Source organism: Eulemur rufifrons, chromosome 7 (genome assembly GCF_041146395.1).
Source record: "Eulemur rufifrons isolate Redbay chromosome 7, OSU_ERuf_1, whole genome shotgun sequence".
NCBI lineage: Eukaryota > Metazoa > Chordata > Mammalia > Primates > Lemuridae > Eulemur > Eulemur rufifrons.
In genome coordinates, this window is record NC_090989.1 from 274968138 (window position 1) to 274984558 (window position 16421).

Sequence of the window (16421 nt, forward strand, 5' to 3'; positions counted from 1 at the left end):
TTTATTTCATGAAATCATGGGGGTACAAACATTTTGGTTAAATGTTATGACTTTGCTACATCCCAACCATGATTTGAAACGTGTCCTTCCCCCCGACACAATGCTCACGGGGTCCATTAGTTGTGAGTTTACCCATCCCTAACCCTCCACCCCCAAAGAATATTACTAGTGTGTGAGCACCTTAGTGTTGATCAGTCAGTGCCAGTTTGATTTCCTCACTTGTAAATCAGAATAATTCAAGGCCTGTCATAGCCACTATACCAAGGGATAGTGCATTGTATTTTTTAATCTTCATAACTGCCCTATGAAGCAGGTAAAACTATCATTTCTGATTTACAAATAAGGAACCAAAGCTTAAAATTTAAATAATTTTCCCAAAACTACACTGATAATGTGAATCAGGACAGTGAGTTTAAATCAAGATCACTGAGCATTAGAAACATACCATTGCTACTTATGGTTCCTTTTGACTCATCATAAAAAGTACCAGAAAATGAGTGCGATGCGCACTGTCTGGGGGATGGACATGCCTGAAGCTCTGACTCGGGGGGGTGGAGGGGCAAGGGCAATATACGTAACCTAAACTTATGTACCCCTATAATATGCTGAAATAATAATAAAAAAAAAGTACCAGAAAGATTATGAGCACACAGTAAGTACAGAGTGTGGACTTTCTCTAAGTCAAAACCCACATCCCCAACTCTATCCTCATTTATCTGGGGTTCCTTGACCACCATCCATAGGCTCTTTTTTCTGCTCTTTTTGCTCCAAAGCCAATCTTGTGTCTAGGTGGGACAGACATGAAGAGTACATATTTTGTTACTCAGTGGTTTCACTTTCAACCCAGTTGGTTGCTGGCTTGTTCTAACATTATGCCCTTATGGTTTTCGGGCCTTGCTCCATTTCAGTTGAGTCCCTACCTTGGTAGATAAATAATTAGGGCCTCAATTCCTGCCAGACTGGAGCCTTGGATTATTCTCCCTGGCTCTTGCCTTTTGGGTGGAAAATGGACCAATTCTTGAACCTCAGTCCCTTCCTATTCATACCTCTCAGTGGTTTTTTGCCATAATGCTATATCTTCTCACATTTCCATTTCCCACACTACACTCCTTTGACTCTTCTTGCCTGTAAGAGCACCTACCTCTTAGTTCCTCTTGTCAAGACAAGTTCCTCTTGTCTTCCTTGATGCCACCCACCTGCCTGAAACATCAAGCCCAATGTTGGGTAAATAGGCTGCCTGAGAGAGTTCTTCAACCTCCCACCCACCCAAGAAAGTTCCACACCATGATGGACATGCCAAATTTTCCTAGAACTTTCTTCCCATAATTAAACTCCCAAATGCATTATAAAAGTATGTTTTTTTGAAGAGGGGTTTGACCCAGAAATACAGACTCTACAATGTTTATGTGATTTCTATAGGGAAAACTTAGGATGCCCCACTTTTTCTTTCACAGAGGGAGAATAAAGAGAGAAATTATAAGTGGAGGCTGATACTCCACAGAGAAAGAGCAACTAAGGCCAGTCAGAGCAGAAAGATGTATCATATTTACACTACCTTTGGAAATAGAGAAAAATGATGACTTTCTGAATACCTTTCCTATAATCATTACCATTTATCCTAAGAATATCCTAAGAATATGGGTATTACAAGTTTTGGCTTTTGGACAAAAAACAAGAGATGAAGTGCCTTGTTCCACTTGGCAAAATTAGTCAGTTTCAAAGTGAAAATTGAAATCAAGGTGTGTCTACAACAAACTTATGGAGTTATATACCAAATGCAGTATACATGCGTGGCGACCCTTATGCAGTGCACAAGCTGGAATACTTCATGAGGTATCTCCTCTACCAGATCGCAGACTTCAACCCAAGAAACACCCCAAACATTCCTTCATATTTTTTGCTTGCAGGACAGCAATGCCAAGGAGCAACCAGAGCCACATGACTGAATTCCTCCTTCTGGGACTGACCACTGACCCCAAACAGCAGGTGTGGCTCTTTGCCAGCTTCCTCGCCATGTACCTGGTCAATGTGGTGGGCAACTCAGTCATCATTGCAGCCATCTGGGGGGATGCCCTCCTCCACACTCCCATGTACTTCTTCCTCTCCAACCTGTCCTTGGTGGACATCTGCTTTACCACTGTCATCGTGCCACAAATGTTAGTGAACATGCTGATTCAGAGAAAGACCATTCTCTTTGCTCAGTGCCTCACCCAGATGTATTTCTTTGTGGCCTTTGGGATCACTGACAGCTTCCTCCTGGCTGCCATGGCCATTGACCGCTACGTGGCCATCTGTAACCCACTGCATTACACCACGACCATGAGCCCCAGGCGATGTCTCCTGCTGGTGATGGCTTCCTGGGCAGTGTCCCATCTGCACTCACTCACCCACATGATTCTCATGGCCCGCCTCTCCTTCTGTGGGCCCAACATTATCCACCACTTCTTTTGTGATGTCCAGCCACTGCTAACGCTCTCCTGCTCTGACACCTCCGTCAATGAGCTTCTGGCCTTCACAGAGGGCTCCTTTGTCATCATGAGTCCCTTTATCCTCATTATTGTCTCTTATGTGTACATCACCCGTACTGTTCTGAGGCTCCCCTCAGGGGGAGGCAGGTACAAGGTCTTCTCCACCTGCGGATCCCACCTCATGGTTGTGGCGCTATTCTATGGGACCATAATATCCGTGTACATTCGCCCCTCATCTACCTACTCAGTGACAAAAGATCGTGTAGTCACTGTCATCTATACAGTGGTCACCCCCATGCTGAACCCTTTCATCTATAGCCTTAGGAATAAGGACATGAAACAGGCCTTGAGAAAGCTAACTGAAAGAACAGAATAGAATATATATATTTCACTACCTCTAGGAGTTTATGCATCAATTCAACAATCAAGTGTTAAGCACCTAGTATCTGCAGGCAGTATGCTTTAACACTGTGAGGAAAGCAAAAAAAAATCATAGCTTCTGTCCTCAAACATACTTATATTCTAATTAGCAGAAAGGAGATTATCAACAGCTTGCTATAATAAGAATGTGTCATACTTTTTCATAAAAATTAGATGAGTCATGATTATAAATATCTTACATTATAAAGTAAGAATTCCTAGCTTCTTCCTTCTTCCTCAGTATCTTTATCTCTTTTCTTTTGAAATATCTAGTTCATATATCTCATGTTGATTACCAATGTAGAGCAATATTTCAGCATAAAAAATTTTTAAAGCTTCCACATCTAGCATTTAGTGATGTTAGGTAATTTACTTAACCTCTCTTAGCTTTAAATCCCTAGTCCTGTAGTATAATTCTTGGGCTTGAAGCCCAGATCCAATAATTACAAACCCCGTAATCTTACATTAATCTTTCTATGCCCTGGCTTTTTACATGTCAAGTGGACTGTCATTAGGATTAAATGATATAAGTGTTCTAAGATATATATGAATTATGTATTAAGTGCTTACAACAGTGTCTTGAATATAGCAAGCTCATAATAAATGTCAATCATTATGATAATATATGAAAATGTCTCTATGGTCCCTTTCCAACTAAGATCCCATGTTTTAGAGTGGAGTGGGAAATAGTTATAGTTTCATACATCCTCCCACTCAGTTCAGCCTAAGTGTTTCTGGAAATTCAGTATAATTATTCTATCTTTAGGACCTTATTACTGTGTCGTCAATTTTCTTAGGGATTCCGTGGGTATGGAGAAGGCCTCTCCCAATCATTATGATGCGATGTCCACTGATCCTCCTTTCTCCATCCCATCCTCATTGTCTTACAAATAATTTCACTACCAAAGTCTCCATGGGGAGCACTGTCCAGCACTTCAAACATCTAAAAGACAAACTATGGCTAAATAACATAAAGCAGACAAGTGAAAAAAGTTGAGGGGAAACTAGAACTTTACACAGGAGGAGGTAAGGGGGTTGGATATAAAAAGGTGGGGGTGGGGCGGAATATAGCAATGTACCTCAATGAGGAAAAGAAAGATGTGGTAGAATATAAAATGGATTTGAACTGATCAAGAATTTTTCCAAGGGTCTGTCTTGAAGCAAGGTGCAAAAAGGATGAGACAACCACACCAATAGGATAAAAATCTTCATCCAGTGAGCTCGCTCTTTGTTTTAGGTGATATATGCCAATGGACAGCTATGACATGGTGTAGAGGGATTAGCTAAGGAACACAATGGCTTTGAATTCTAGTTCTGGCTGCTACTATTTTTGTAATCATCAACAAATTAACAACCCTGCTAAACCTCATTTTTCCCACCTATTAAATGAAAATAATAACAGTAGCTAGTTTCATGAAGAGTAAGTGAGGTGACAATCTGTGTAAAGCAAGTAGCACACTACATGGCCTATTGTAAATGCTCAATAAAAGTTAGTTTTTATGATTATGATAGTGTTTTGGAACTTTATAACTTGAGGTAAATAAATTGGTTTTAAGAAGAAATAAAATAAGTTTTTTAGGGAATATTAGAAGGAACCAGACAGTGGAGGTAAGTAGACATCAGTTCCAGGAAATCATTTTTCAAGACCAAAGTCAACTCTCAGAGTACAATTGCTTTCATGGGGTGGGAGGCAGGGAGTAATACATAGAGCCCAGGTGATCTGCATGAGCACTTCGTGGAACTCCCTTCACAGCTATAACTGCAAACAGACAACTACAGCAACCCTGGCCTGAGAAGTATATGCTTACCAAGGTCTCAGACCCCTGTAGTAAATGTTTGGGTCTTAGTACCAAGTAAGTCCCCAAGATGCCAAGGCGAGAGCTGAGGGTGAATGTGCATTCAGAACACACAGTGAGGAGGAACATGTAGATGAGAAGCAGCTGCAGACTTAAGACCAACTGTGGCGAAGGGAGCTGTAATTCATCCTACTTACCTCCTTCTTCTAAGTTTCCTCCAAAGAAGAGAGGCCCATCAAAACCATCCACCATACCTGTGTGGGGACTTGGATCTGTGCAGTGCAAAGGGTAGACTATGGCAACCATGAAAACGCTCCACTCAGATCTCCTGCTGAAGAGCATAATGGATCTAGCTACTGCCCCCCTTGGTCCAGCATCACAGTGGTGCCAAGGTCATGCTTATACAGGCAGCTCCTAGCCAGTGATTAAGCATAGCAAGTACCAAGACAGGCCCATTCCATAGAAATATGGGACTCTTCTGATGAACAACTTTGATTCTAGAATCCCCCAATGGCCAACCATTTCTTGGTACTTTGTTGTAGTCCAAGACTCTCTGCCTACCCCAAAACTCTTTTCTTCCCTCTTTTCTTCCACAGGTTTCAGACTGAGTCTGAAAGATTTCTTCCACTCCCTTACCAATAAATCTGTTACACATTGTGATGGTTAATTTTACATGTCAACTTGATTGGGCTAAGAGTTGCCCAGATATCTGGTAAAACATTATTTCTAGGTGTGTCTGTGAGGGTGTTTCCAGAAGAGATTATCATTTGAATCAGTGTACTGAGTAAAGACGATCACCCTCACCAATGGGGGAGGGCATCACCTAGCCCATTAAGGGCCCAAATAGAACAAAATCACAGAGGAAAAGTGAATTCACTCTCTCTCCTTGAGCTGGGACATCCGTCTTCTCCTGCCCTTGATACTCTTGGTTCTCCAAACTTCAGACTCAAATTGGGAGTTACACTATTGTATTCCCTGGTTCTCAGGCTTTTGGGCTTGGACAATACTACCAAGCTTCCCTGGGCCTCCAGTTTGCCAATGGCATATCATGGGACTTCTCAGCCTCCATAATCATGTGAGCCAATCCCTCATAATAGATCTTTCTCTATATCTATATATATGTATCCTATTGGTTCTGTTTCTCTGGAGAACCCTAATACATACATCTAGTCTCATCTTGCTTTGCAAGGCCTTCTTGGTTCTCAGAACTAATGGCTAAATCAATGACCCCGTAAACAATTCTACTCCTTTTGACTGACTGTAGAGAAACTTGAACAGGTGAACCAGGAGACTATACAGTAATATTTTTTTTTTCTTTTCTTTTTTTTTTTTTTTTTGAGACAGAGTCTCACTCTGTTGCCCAGGCTAGAGTGAGTGCCGTGGCATCAGCCTAGCTCACAGCAACCTCAAACTCCTGAGCTCAAGCGATCCTCCTGTCTCAGCCTCCCGAGTAACTGGGACTACAGGCATGCGCCACCATGCCCAGCTAATTTTTTCTATATATATTTTTAGCTGTCCATATAATTTCTTTCTATTTTTAGTAGAGGTGGGGTCTCGCTCTTGCTCAGGCTGGTCTCGAACTCCTGAGCTCAAACGATCCGCCCACCTCGGCCTCCCAGAGTGCTAGGATTACAGGCGTGAGCCACTGCGCCCGGCCTATACAGTAATATTTATGGCAGAAGTTCAAAATGGAAAAAATGATGTTCTGTCTTCATTTATTGTAATTGTACTCTCTCACCTATAAAAATAATCTAACTTGATATCAGGGAAATAGGGAACAAAATCTTAGTTTCTTAGCCATTTCTGCTGAAATAATAAATCTGGGACTGTTACTAAAATAGCAATAATAAAACAAAGGAATGATAAAAGGTTGTTATTGTGAAGATGTTCTCTTTAGAGAATGGTAATCTCAAAGTATTTCTCCAACTCGCATGCAGAAGATATTTTTAAGAAGAAATGAACAGTAGGGAAAGCCAGGCACATTTATTTGACTATCATTCATGCATATCAGAATAAGAAGAGTTTCACTTGGTGTAATAAACAATTTAAAAAAAAATAGTGGCAAAAATCTGACCACAAACCCAAATGTCCAGCAACATTAGAGTGGAAAAATACATCATGGTACATCCCACAATGGAATGTAAGTCCACAAGCCCGTAGCTGCAATCCTGAAATCTAGAAATCAATGAAAAGTATTTTATGGAGTTTCAGCAACCTTGCTGTGTAGCAAAACCTGATCTAGATTAATATGTGGATATTCGTCCCATCTGGTATGAATATTCATACATTTACTTGCCAAAATATCACCGTGCTTTATCAGAGTGTGCAATTCTAGAACCTACTGGTGGTATCACATAATGGATTATATATACACATATTCTTTTCTAAAATTGGAAGAATTCTGAATTCCAAAATGAAAAGTTCTAAAGGTAATGGTTAGTATAGAGTGAACCTTTACATATAGTGGTAAAAAAAAAAAAAATGACCTATAGCTACAAGTATCGACATGAATATCAAAAACATTATATTTACTGAAAGAAGCTGAATGAGTCCATTCATGAAAAGAAGGTCAAAAATAGGCAAATATAGGGGGGAAAGGCGGTACATGGGCAACATATGTAACCTGCAATTCTGTATCCCCCACAACAATAAGATAAAAAAAAAAACAAAAAAAAAAAACGATGAGCCGAACTGAAAGTAACAACCAAGTTTTTTTTTTTTTCACTTACTGTGACAATACAAGCAAGAAGCAAAAAATAGTGCCAGCTCTCCTGTATTCCATTCCATCCCCCTCCCCCACCATGAAACAGTACCAGGCGAGGGATGCAGAGGGATGCAGCACAGACAGGGGAGAACCTCTCACTGCCAAGGAGTTCAGAGCAAACGGCTCCTGTCTCTTTATGGAACGTAAATGGAGTTGGGAATGACCGAGTCAAAGTGGAAAAAGTGCATCAGCCAAGGCTTCCCATAAAGAAAGGGGTCTTAGTGGAGACACCTGGGACCTCCACCAAGACCCCTGAAAAGAAGGCCTCCATATGGAGGCTCCTGAACTAGAAATGCAGATATACATGTAAGCATGACTGATCCAGGGGGTCCTGGACTGCAGCTCCTCCGGAAAACTGCAGTGCAGTGTCTGTACCCTAAGTCTGGTGTGGGGAGCACAGCTTTTTCACATGCAGCTGCCGGGCAAAGCCTCACAACTGCCTGTGGTCAGATCTGAAATAGCACATGTAGGATTTTGGCCTGGAGCCAGACCCCTTATTAACAGATATTGGTTATTGAATGAATGCTAGTAGACGGATGCTTTCTAATGGTCCTAAAAGAAGAGAGAGAAGGGAAATAATAAGTAGGGAGATGGATTTCAACATAGACAAACTTTCCCACAAATGATCCTGACTGAATTTTATTAGATGTTTTAATTAGCTGGAAGAAAATTGTGTCAGCACAAAATAGAAGTAAAGTTATATAAAAGACTGTCAATCTATATTTTTATATTTTCTTTCATATAACTGGAACAAAGGAAGATGAATCATTTAAATCAAAGTTGCCCTAAAGGAAGAACTCCAAACAGAATGAAATGTCTTTAGAGGCATAATTTTCTTTAAAGAATCTATCAGAAGTAGATAAAATTTTATGTCATTATCAGTGAGATTTTAACCATGGTATCTATAAATTAGGCTTACTTGGTAGGACTGTTTTATAAATAAATGATGACTGATTTAAAATAAAAGGAACACATCTTGACTTCATAATCATCCATACTGTATTATTGGTGGACATGAGATATTAAGACAGATAGAATTTAAAAGTAAGAACAAGTAAAAACAATATCAAAATTACTTGGTTTAAAGTACCACAGTCAGATACCCAGCTGTTCCCAAAATACTAGCACATTAGTAAAATCTGACATAACTGAAAGCATTTATTTGAGATTTAAAATAGTAGTGAGTGTTAGTGAATTTGTATTTTACAGATTTAATCACTCTAGCAAACTTTTGTGAAATGTAAAGTATCTGAAAAAGCTAAGATTTGGTTCAAATATTCTTTAGTAACAAAATCTAGATTGAAATACAAGTAAAATAGCACAATACTTGAAAGAATTAAATATTGAAAGCAACAATTATGTATTTATATGTAAGTGGATCAAAATATATGAATATAAGTTTCTGAAGGATTTAGTCATTGGGAATAATAAACGTAAAGCATGAAAAACAAAAAAAATAGGCAAATATAAATAATACATGCTTTATGCACATATGCATAGATAAGATCACAAGAAAACTATTCTTATATGTTTTAGACACATAGACAGTATGCATTTCACAATTTTAAAAGTTTAAAGTAGTGGGGGGTCCAATATTAAAAATAATTGATCTCATGGAGACAGAGAGTAGAATGATAGTTACCAGAGGCTGGGAAGGATAGCAGGGAGGAGGGCCAAACTGGGTATGGTTGATGGGTGCAAAAAAATGGTTAGATAGTTAGATAGAGTGAACAATATTTGACAGCACAACAAAGTGACTATAGTCAACAAGTTAGGGTACACTTTAAAATAACTCAAAGAGTAGAATTGCAGTGTCCCCAACACAAAGAAATGATAAATGCCTGAGGTGATGGATACCCCAATTAGCCTGATTTGATTAATCCACATTGTATGCCTGCATCAAAACATCACATGTGCCCTATAAAGATATACAGCTATTATGTTCCCATAATTGAAAAAAAAGAAAAAATATTTAAAGTAATCTTGCGTGCAGAAGTCCCCATTACTTCTGTAGATTTTATACATAAGTCATATCTCTACCCTCTGGATTTACAGGGAACAAGTTTGATCACTTTTTCTACATGACAGAAGGGTAGGAATTTGAAGGCGATAATTCTGTTGCTCATTCCACACCAAATTTGTTCTATTTGCTTATTACTATTTATTTTCTGGGAGATGATGGGTTTTCTTCATGAGGATTAGAATCTGATTAGAATGTGTGGACTCCATGGCAGGTAGGGCGGGAGAAGAAGGAGCCCTCCTACTCCCTTGCCCAGGGGAGGGGTATGAGGAAGCATGGTCTCAGGATCCCCAGACCTGGTCACTCGGAAACAAAGGTGTTCCTGATACTGCTGGCAGTCAGGACTCTAGGGCCCAGAGGGGACAGCTAGGGGGTTGGACGTTTGCCCCATCTTGTCTTGAACTAGGTCTGGGATTGGGTCCCAGGAGACGCTGCATGTGAAAAGCCCACAGCTCTTCCTGACTCCCATGTCCAAGGACAAGCTGCTTCACCCTGTGTCTTCAGTCTGTGCTGCTGTTAGGAAAGGAAGAACACTGAGGATCCCACCAGTGCTCTTGAGGAGAAGGAAGAGAGGCAGACCAAACAGAGGAGGTAGGCCCAACATCCACTGATGGTGATAGTGATCTCAGCACGGTCAAAATTTCCAGGTAAGAGCAGAGGGGGTCGAAATGGGAGCATTAGTCACACACACACACACACACACACACACACACACACACAGAGCTTCTCCACATTCCTTCCTTCTTTTTTGCCCCTTCCTCCCTCTCAGCCAAATACAACCTGACTCTCCTTATGAGGAAGGACTCAATTTAAAATTCATGAACTCCCTGAGAATCCAGCCTGAAATCAATGTATATCAGCCATTCCTAAGTTCCCTGCAATGGCCCAGATATGCTAACCAAATAATAACAGTGCCCAGGACCCCTGTACCGTGCATGGACAATTCACTGTCAGGCCACTAGACCATGAGGGGCTTTCGGAATCATCCTATGTCACTATTAAAACACACTAAGAGTCTCTATAACAACTGATATACTTCAACAAGTCCTGTTTCATTTTTTTGTTATATTTCTTTTTTTTAATCTTTTTTTTATTTCATCTTATTATGGGGGATACAGAATTTCAGGTTACATACGTTGCCCATGTACCACCTGTCCCCCGAAGTCAAAGCTCCAGGCGTGTCCATGCCCCAGACAGTGCGCATTGCACTCATCATGTAGGTATATACCCATCCCCTCCTCGCACCCCCCCTCCCCGAGTCAGCACCTTCAAGCGTGACCATTCCCCAAACGGTACGCAATGTACTCATCATGTAGGCATACACCCATCCCCTCCCCCCACCCTCACCTCAGTCTGATATTCGATTGGTATCATTCCCAGATGTGAATTTAGGTGATGATCAGGGAAACCAATTTTCTGGTGAGTACACGTGATGCTTGTTTTTCCATTCTTGGGATACTTCACTTAATATAATGGGTTCCAACTCTCTCCAGGAGAACCATAAAGATGTCGTATCTTTTTTTTTTTTTTTTTTTTTTTTGTTATTAATTTTTTTTTATTTAATTTTACAGAATCAAAGAGTCTAACAGTATATCTTGTTAGATACAGTATGTCCTCATAATGTATACATTATTTCTTGTACAATGATATGAAATAATATGGGAAATGTTCATGATAAATTATTAAGTGAACAGTGCAAGTTAAAAACAATAGTTTCATATTTTTTTCCCCACCCCCCCTTTCCCGAGTCAGCACCTTCAAGTGTTACCACTCCCCAAACGGTGCGCAATGCACTCATTGTGTAGGCATACCCCCATCCCCTCCCCCACCCCCCACCTCAGTCTGATGTCCAATTGGTGTCGTTTCCAGATTTGTATTTAGGTGATGATCAAGGAAACCAATTTTCTGGTGAGTACATGTGATGCTTGTTTTTCCATTCTTGGGATACTTCACTTAATATAATGGGTTCCAACTCTCTCCAGGAGAACCATAAAGATGTCGTATCTTTGTTATTTCTTATAGCTGAGTAATATTCCATGGTATACATATACCCCAGTTTACTAATCCATTCATGTATTGATGGGCATTTGGGTTGTTTCCACATCTTTGCAATTGTGAATTGTGCTGCTATAAACATTCGGGTACATGTGTCTTTGTTATAGAATGACCTTTTTTCCTTTGGGTATATGCCCAATAATGGGATTGCTGGATCAAATGGTAGGTCTACTTGAATCTGTTTAAGATATCTCCATAATGCTTTCCACAGGGGTTGCACTAGTTTGCAGGCCCACCAGCAGTGTATGAGTGTTCCTGTCTCTCCACATTCACGCCAACATGTGTTGTTTTGGGACTTTTTGATAAAGGCCATTCTCACTGGAGTTAAGTGATATCTCATTGTGGTTTTGATTTGCATTTCCCTAATGATTAGGGATGTTGAGCATTTTTTCATATGTTTGTTAGCCATTCTTATATCTTCTTTTGAGAAATTTCTATTCATGTCATTTGCCCACTTTTTGATAGGGTTGTTTGATTTTTTCTTGCTGATTTTCCTGAGTTCTAAATAGATTCTTGTTATCAGTCCTTTACCTGAAGTGTAGTGTGCGAAATTTTTTTCCCATTCTGTAGGTGGTCTGTTTATTCTCATGACTGTTTCTTTGGCTGTGCAGAAGCTTTTTATTTTTTTATTTTTTTTATTTTTTGCAAGTTAAAAACAATAGTTTCATATTTTTTCCCCACCCCCCCCTTTCCCGAGTCAGCACCTTCAAGTGTTACCACTCCCCAAACGGTGCGCAATGCACTCATTGTGTAGGCATACCCCCATCCCCTCCCCCACCCCCCACCTCAGTCTGATGTCCAATTGGTGTCGTTCCCAGATTTGTATTTATTTATTTTTTTTTCAATTTAATTTTACAAAATCAAAGAGTCTAACAGTATATCTTGTTAGATACAGTATGTCCTCATAATGTATACATTATTTCTTGTACAATGATATGAAATAATATGGGAAATATTCATGATAAATTATTAAGTGAACAGTGCAAGTTAAAAACAATAGTTTCATATTTTTTTCCCCACCCCCCCTTTCCCGAGTCAGCACCTTCAAGTGTTACCACTCCCCAAATGGTGCGCAATGCACTCATTGTGTAGGCATACCCCCATCCCCTCCCCCACCCCCCACCTCAGTCTGATGTCCAATTGGTGTCGTTTCCAGATTTGTATTTAGGTGATGATTAGGGAAACCAATTTTCTGGTGAGTACATGTGATGCTTGTTTTTCCATTCTTGGGATACTTCACTTAATATAATGGGTTCCAACTCTCTCCAGGAGAACCATAGAGATGTCGTATCTTCATCATTCCTTATAGCTGAGTAATATTCCATAGTATACATATACCACAGTTTACTAATCCAATCATGTATTGATGGGCATTTGGGTTGTTTCCACATCTTTGCTATCGTGAATTGTGCTGCTATAAACATTTGGGTACATGTGCCTTTGTTACAGAATGACCTTTTTTCCTTTGGGTATATGTCCAGTAATGGGATTGCTGGGTCAAATGGCAGGTCTACTTGAATCTGTTTAAGATACCTCCATAATGCTTTCCACAGGGGCTGCACTAGTTTGCAGTCCCACCAGCAGTGTATTAGTGTTCCTGTCTCTCCACACCCACGCCAACATGTGTTGTTTTGGGTTTTTTTGATAAAGGCCATTCTCACTGGGGTTAAGTGATATCTCATTGTGGTTTTGATTTGCATTTCCCTGATGATTAGAGATGTTGAACACTTTTTCATATGTTTGTTAGCCATTTTTATATCTTCTTTTGAAAAATTTCTATTCATGTCCTTTGCCCACTTTTTGATAGGGTTGCTTGATTTTTTCTTGCTGATTTTCCTGAGTTCTAAATAGATTCTTGTTATCAGTCCTTTATCTGATGTGTAGTATGCAAAAATTTTTTCCCATTCTGTAGGTGGTCTGTTTATTCTCTGGACTGTTTCTTTGGCTGTGCAGAAGCTTTTTAATTTAATCATGTCCCATTCATTTATTTTTGTTGCTGCTGTGATTGCCTTGGGGGTCTTCTTCATAAATTCTTTGCCTAGGCCAATGTCTGTAAGAGTCTTTCCTACATTTTCTTCTAGAATTCTAATGAATTCTAATCGTTTCACACCTAAGGTTTAAGTTTGTTATCCACCGTGATTTGATTTTTGTGAGAGGTGAAAGCTGTGGGTCCTGTTTCAGTCTTCTACATGTGGCTAACCAATTTTCCCAGCACCATTTATTGAATAGGGATTCTTGTCTGTTTCATTTTTTTTAATCTTTTTTTTTTTTTTTTTTTGAGACAGGGTCTCGCTCTGTCAACCCAGGTAGAGTGCAGTGGTGCAATCACAGCTCACAGCAACCTCAAACTCCTGGGCTCAAGTGATCCTCTTGCCTCAGCCTCCCAAGTAGCTGGGACTACAGGTGTGTACCACCACATCCAGCTAATTTTTTTTTCATTTTTTGTCGAGATGGGGGTCTTGCTATGTATGTCCGTGTCTTAAAATGAGCGAGGCAAAGGCATTATATGTAACCAAAATGTTTGTACCCTCATAATATTCTGAATTAAAATTAAAAAATGAAGAAAATGTAAGGCTCAGAGGAAATAAATAATTTACACAAAATGTAAAATGTAATTGAGGGCTACAGCTGGGAGATATGTCATCTAATATTTTTTAATGCATTAGAAACTCCAGGTTTCATTTGATCTACTGCTACGAACAATATTAACTACTATCACAATTTATTGAAAGCCTACCCTATACTAGCACTTTGGATATGTGATCTCACTGATTATCTACAATTTTATGAAGTATGTACATCATTTACAGACCAGGAAACAAAGCTCAGAGAGGATAATGGAAAGTACACGTTGCAGAGGATTACACAGCTAGGAAAGACAGAGAAAGGATTTCCATCTAGTCTATAAGACACCAAACCCAACACTCCTAATGACTGATGATGGTTAATAATGTTGTTGATGATAATGAGGATGATACCTTGTATTTGTAACACAATTTTGAGTTTATAAAGTTATTTTATCCACATTAGCTCATGTGAAGTGTCTTCAAAAGAAAAAGAGGGTAGATATTCCCATTATACCAAGAACACCTGAGTTCCCTTGTCACCCCAACACACACACGCACACACACACAACTGCATAATAATTTTCTAGTAAATGCATATACCCAATGTATTTTATTCAAACTTCACAAGGCTATGAAATTGATAGCTTTCAAATTTAAAAAAAAAAAAAACAGGATGAAGAGGGGAGAATAAGACATAGGAAGGTCTTCCCAGCTGTTCTCCAGCTCAGCTTCATCCAAGAGGTTGCCAACACAACTTAATAGATGGCTAAGGCCGGGCGTGGTGGCTCACGCCTGTAATCCTAGCACTCTGGGAGGCCGAGGCGGGTGGATCGCTCAAGGTCAGGAGTTCAAGACCAGCCTGAGCAAGAGCGAGACCCCGTCTCTACTAAAAATAGAAAGAAATTATATGGACAACTAAAATATATATATAGAAAAAATTAGCCGGGTATGGTGGTGCATGCCTGTAGTCCTAGCTACTCGGGAGGCTGAGGCAGTAGGATCGCTTGAGCCCAGGAGTTTGAGGTTGCTGTGAGCTAGGCTGACGCCATGGCACTCACTCTAGCCCGGGCAACAAAGTGAGACTCTGTCTCAAAAAAAAAAAAAATAGATGGCTAAAACGCAAAATTCACCCCCAACATGATCTCTCATTATCATCATCCAGAGTTCTTGTGTCCATATTCTCATGTTCTCATGTTTACCAGCCTACCACCAAGAGATGCAAGTGAATCTTTGTGACCTTTAGGAAGATCGCGGAAAATAGAAAAAATGCCTTGAATTATATAAGGTTTTGGAGTCCATCTATATTTAAGCAAGATTTTCCTTCAATTGTTCTACTTCAAATGGGAATTAGAAACCAAACCACCATCTCTGACTTCCTACTCCTGGGCTTCTCTGAGACCCCAGAACAGCAGCCTCTCCTTTTCAGGCTCTTCCTGGCCATGTACCTTGTCACCGTGTTGGGGAACCTGCTCATCATCCTGGCCAATGGTTCTGACCAGCACCTCCACACCCCCATGTACTTCTTCCTGGCCAACCTGTCCTTCACCGAGATCTGCTTCACCTGCACCATAGTCCCCAAGGTGCTGGTGAACATGCACACACAGCGTCACACCATCTCCTACACTGGGTGCTTCATGCAGATGTACTTCTTCATAGTGTTGGCCCTGCTGGATGACTTCCTGCTGGCTGCGATGGCATATGATCGCTACGTGGCCATCTGCCTTCCTCTGCACTACACCATGGTCATGAAACCCCGATGCTGCCTGATGCTGGTGGCAGCATCCTGGCTCTGCTCCCACTGCCTGGCTTTCTCTCTCACCCTTCTGATGACTCAGTTCTCATTCTGTGCCTCCCATTCCATCCAACACTTTTTCTGTGATGTACCCCCACTCCTCAAACTTGCCTGTTCAGACACCCATATCTTTCAGGTCACAATGTTAACTGAAGGAGTCCTCTCAGGTGTGATCCCTCTTACCTGTGTCCTGGTCTCTTATGCCCACATCATGCACACCATCCTCAGGATCCCTTCTGCTGGGGGCAAGCACAAAGTCTTCTCTACCTGTGGCTCTCACCTGTCAGTGGTCACTCTCTTCTATGGGACCCTCTTTCTGGTGTATTTCCAGCCTTCATCCTCCTACTCAGCAGATACTGGAATGGTGGCATCTGTAGTATACACGATGGTCACCCCCATGCTGAACCCTTTTATCTACAGCCTGAGGAACAGGGACATGCAGGGGGCTTTGTGGAGACTCCTTGGCTTCAGAAAATATTCTACTCAGTAAAGGAACTTCCCCAGAGGAGAAGCCCAGGCTCTCCTATATGCCTTCCTAA

General features: G+C 40.6%; 2 protein-coding genes across 2 annotated transcripts; both read left to right on the forward strand.

Moving 5' to 3' along the window:
- Window positions 1-1914: 1914 nt before the first annotated feature.
- Window positions 1915-2844, forward strand: LOC138387893 (olfactory receptor 1L6-like). Its single transcript, XM_069475069.1, has one exon. The coding sequence runs from the start codon at window positions 1915-1917 to the stop codon at window positions 2842-2844; it is 930 nt and encodes a 309-aa protein (XP_069331170.1).
- Window positions 2845-15430: 12586 nt separating this feature from the next.
- LOC138386009 (olfactory receptor 1f45-like) lies at window positions 15431-16372 on the forward strand. Its single transcript, XM_069472165.1, has one exon. It carries the CDS (start codon window positions 15431-15433, stop codon window positions 16370-16372), a length of 942 nt encoding a protein of 313 aa, XP_069328266.1.
- The last annotated feature ends 49 nt before the right edge of the window (window positions 16373-16421 follow it).

Coding starts and splice junctions, on each gene's coding strand:
- LOC138386009 (XM_069472165.1), top strand. CDS start 15,431: ATGGGAATTAGAAACCAAACCACCATCTCTGACTTCCTACTCCTGGGC.
- LOC138387893 (XM_069475069.1), top strand. CDS start 1,915: ATGCCAAGGAGCAACCAGAGCCACATGACTGAATTCCTCCTTCTGGGA.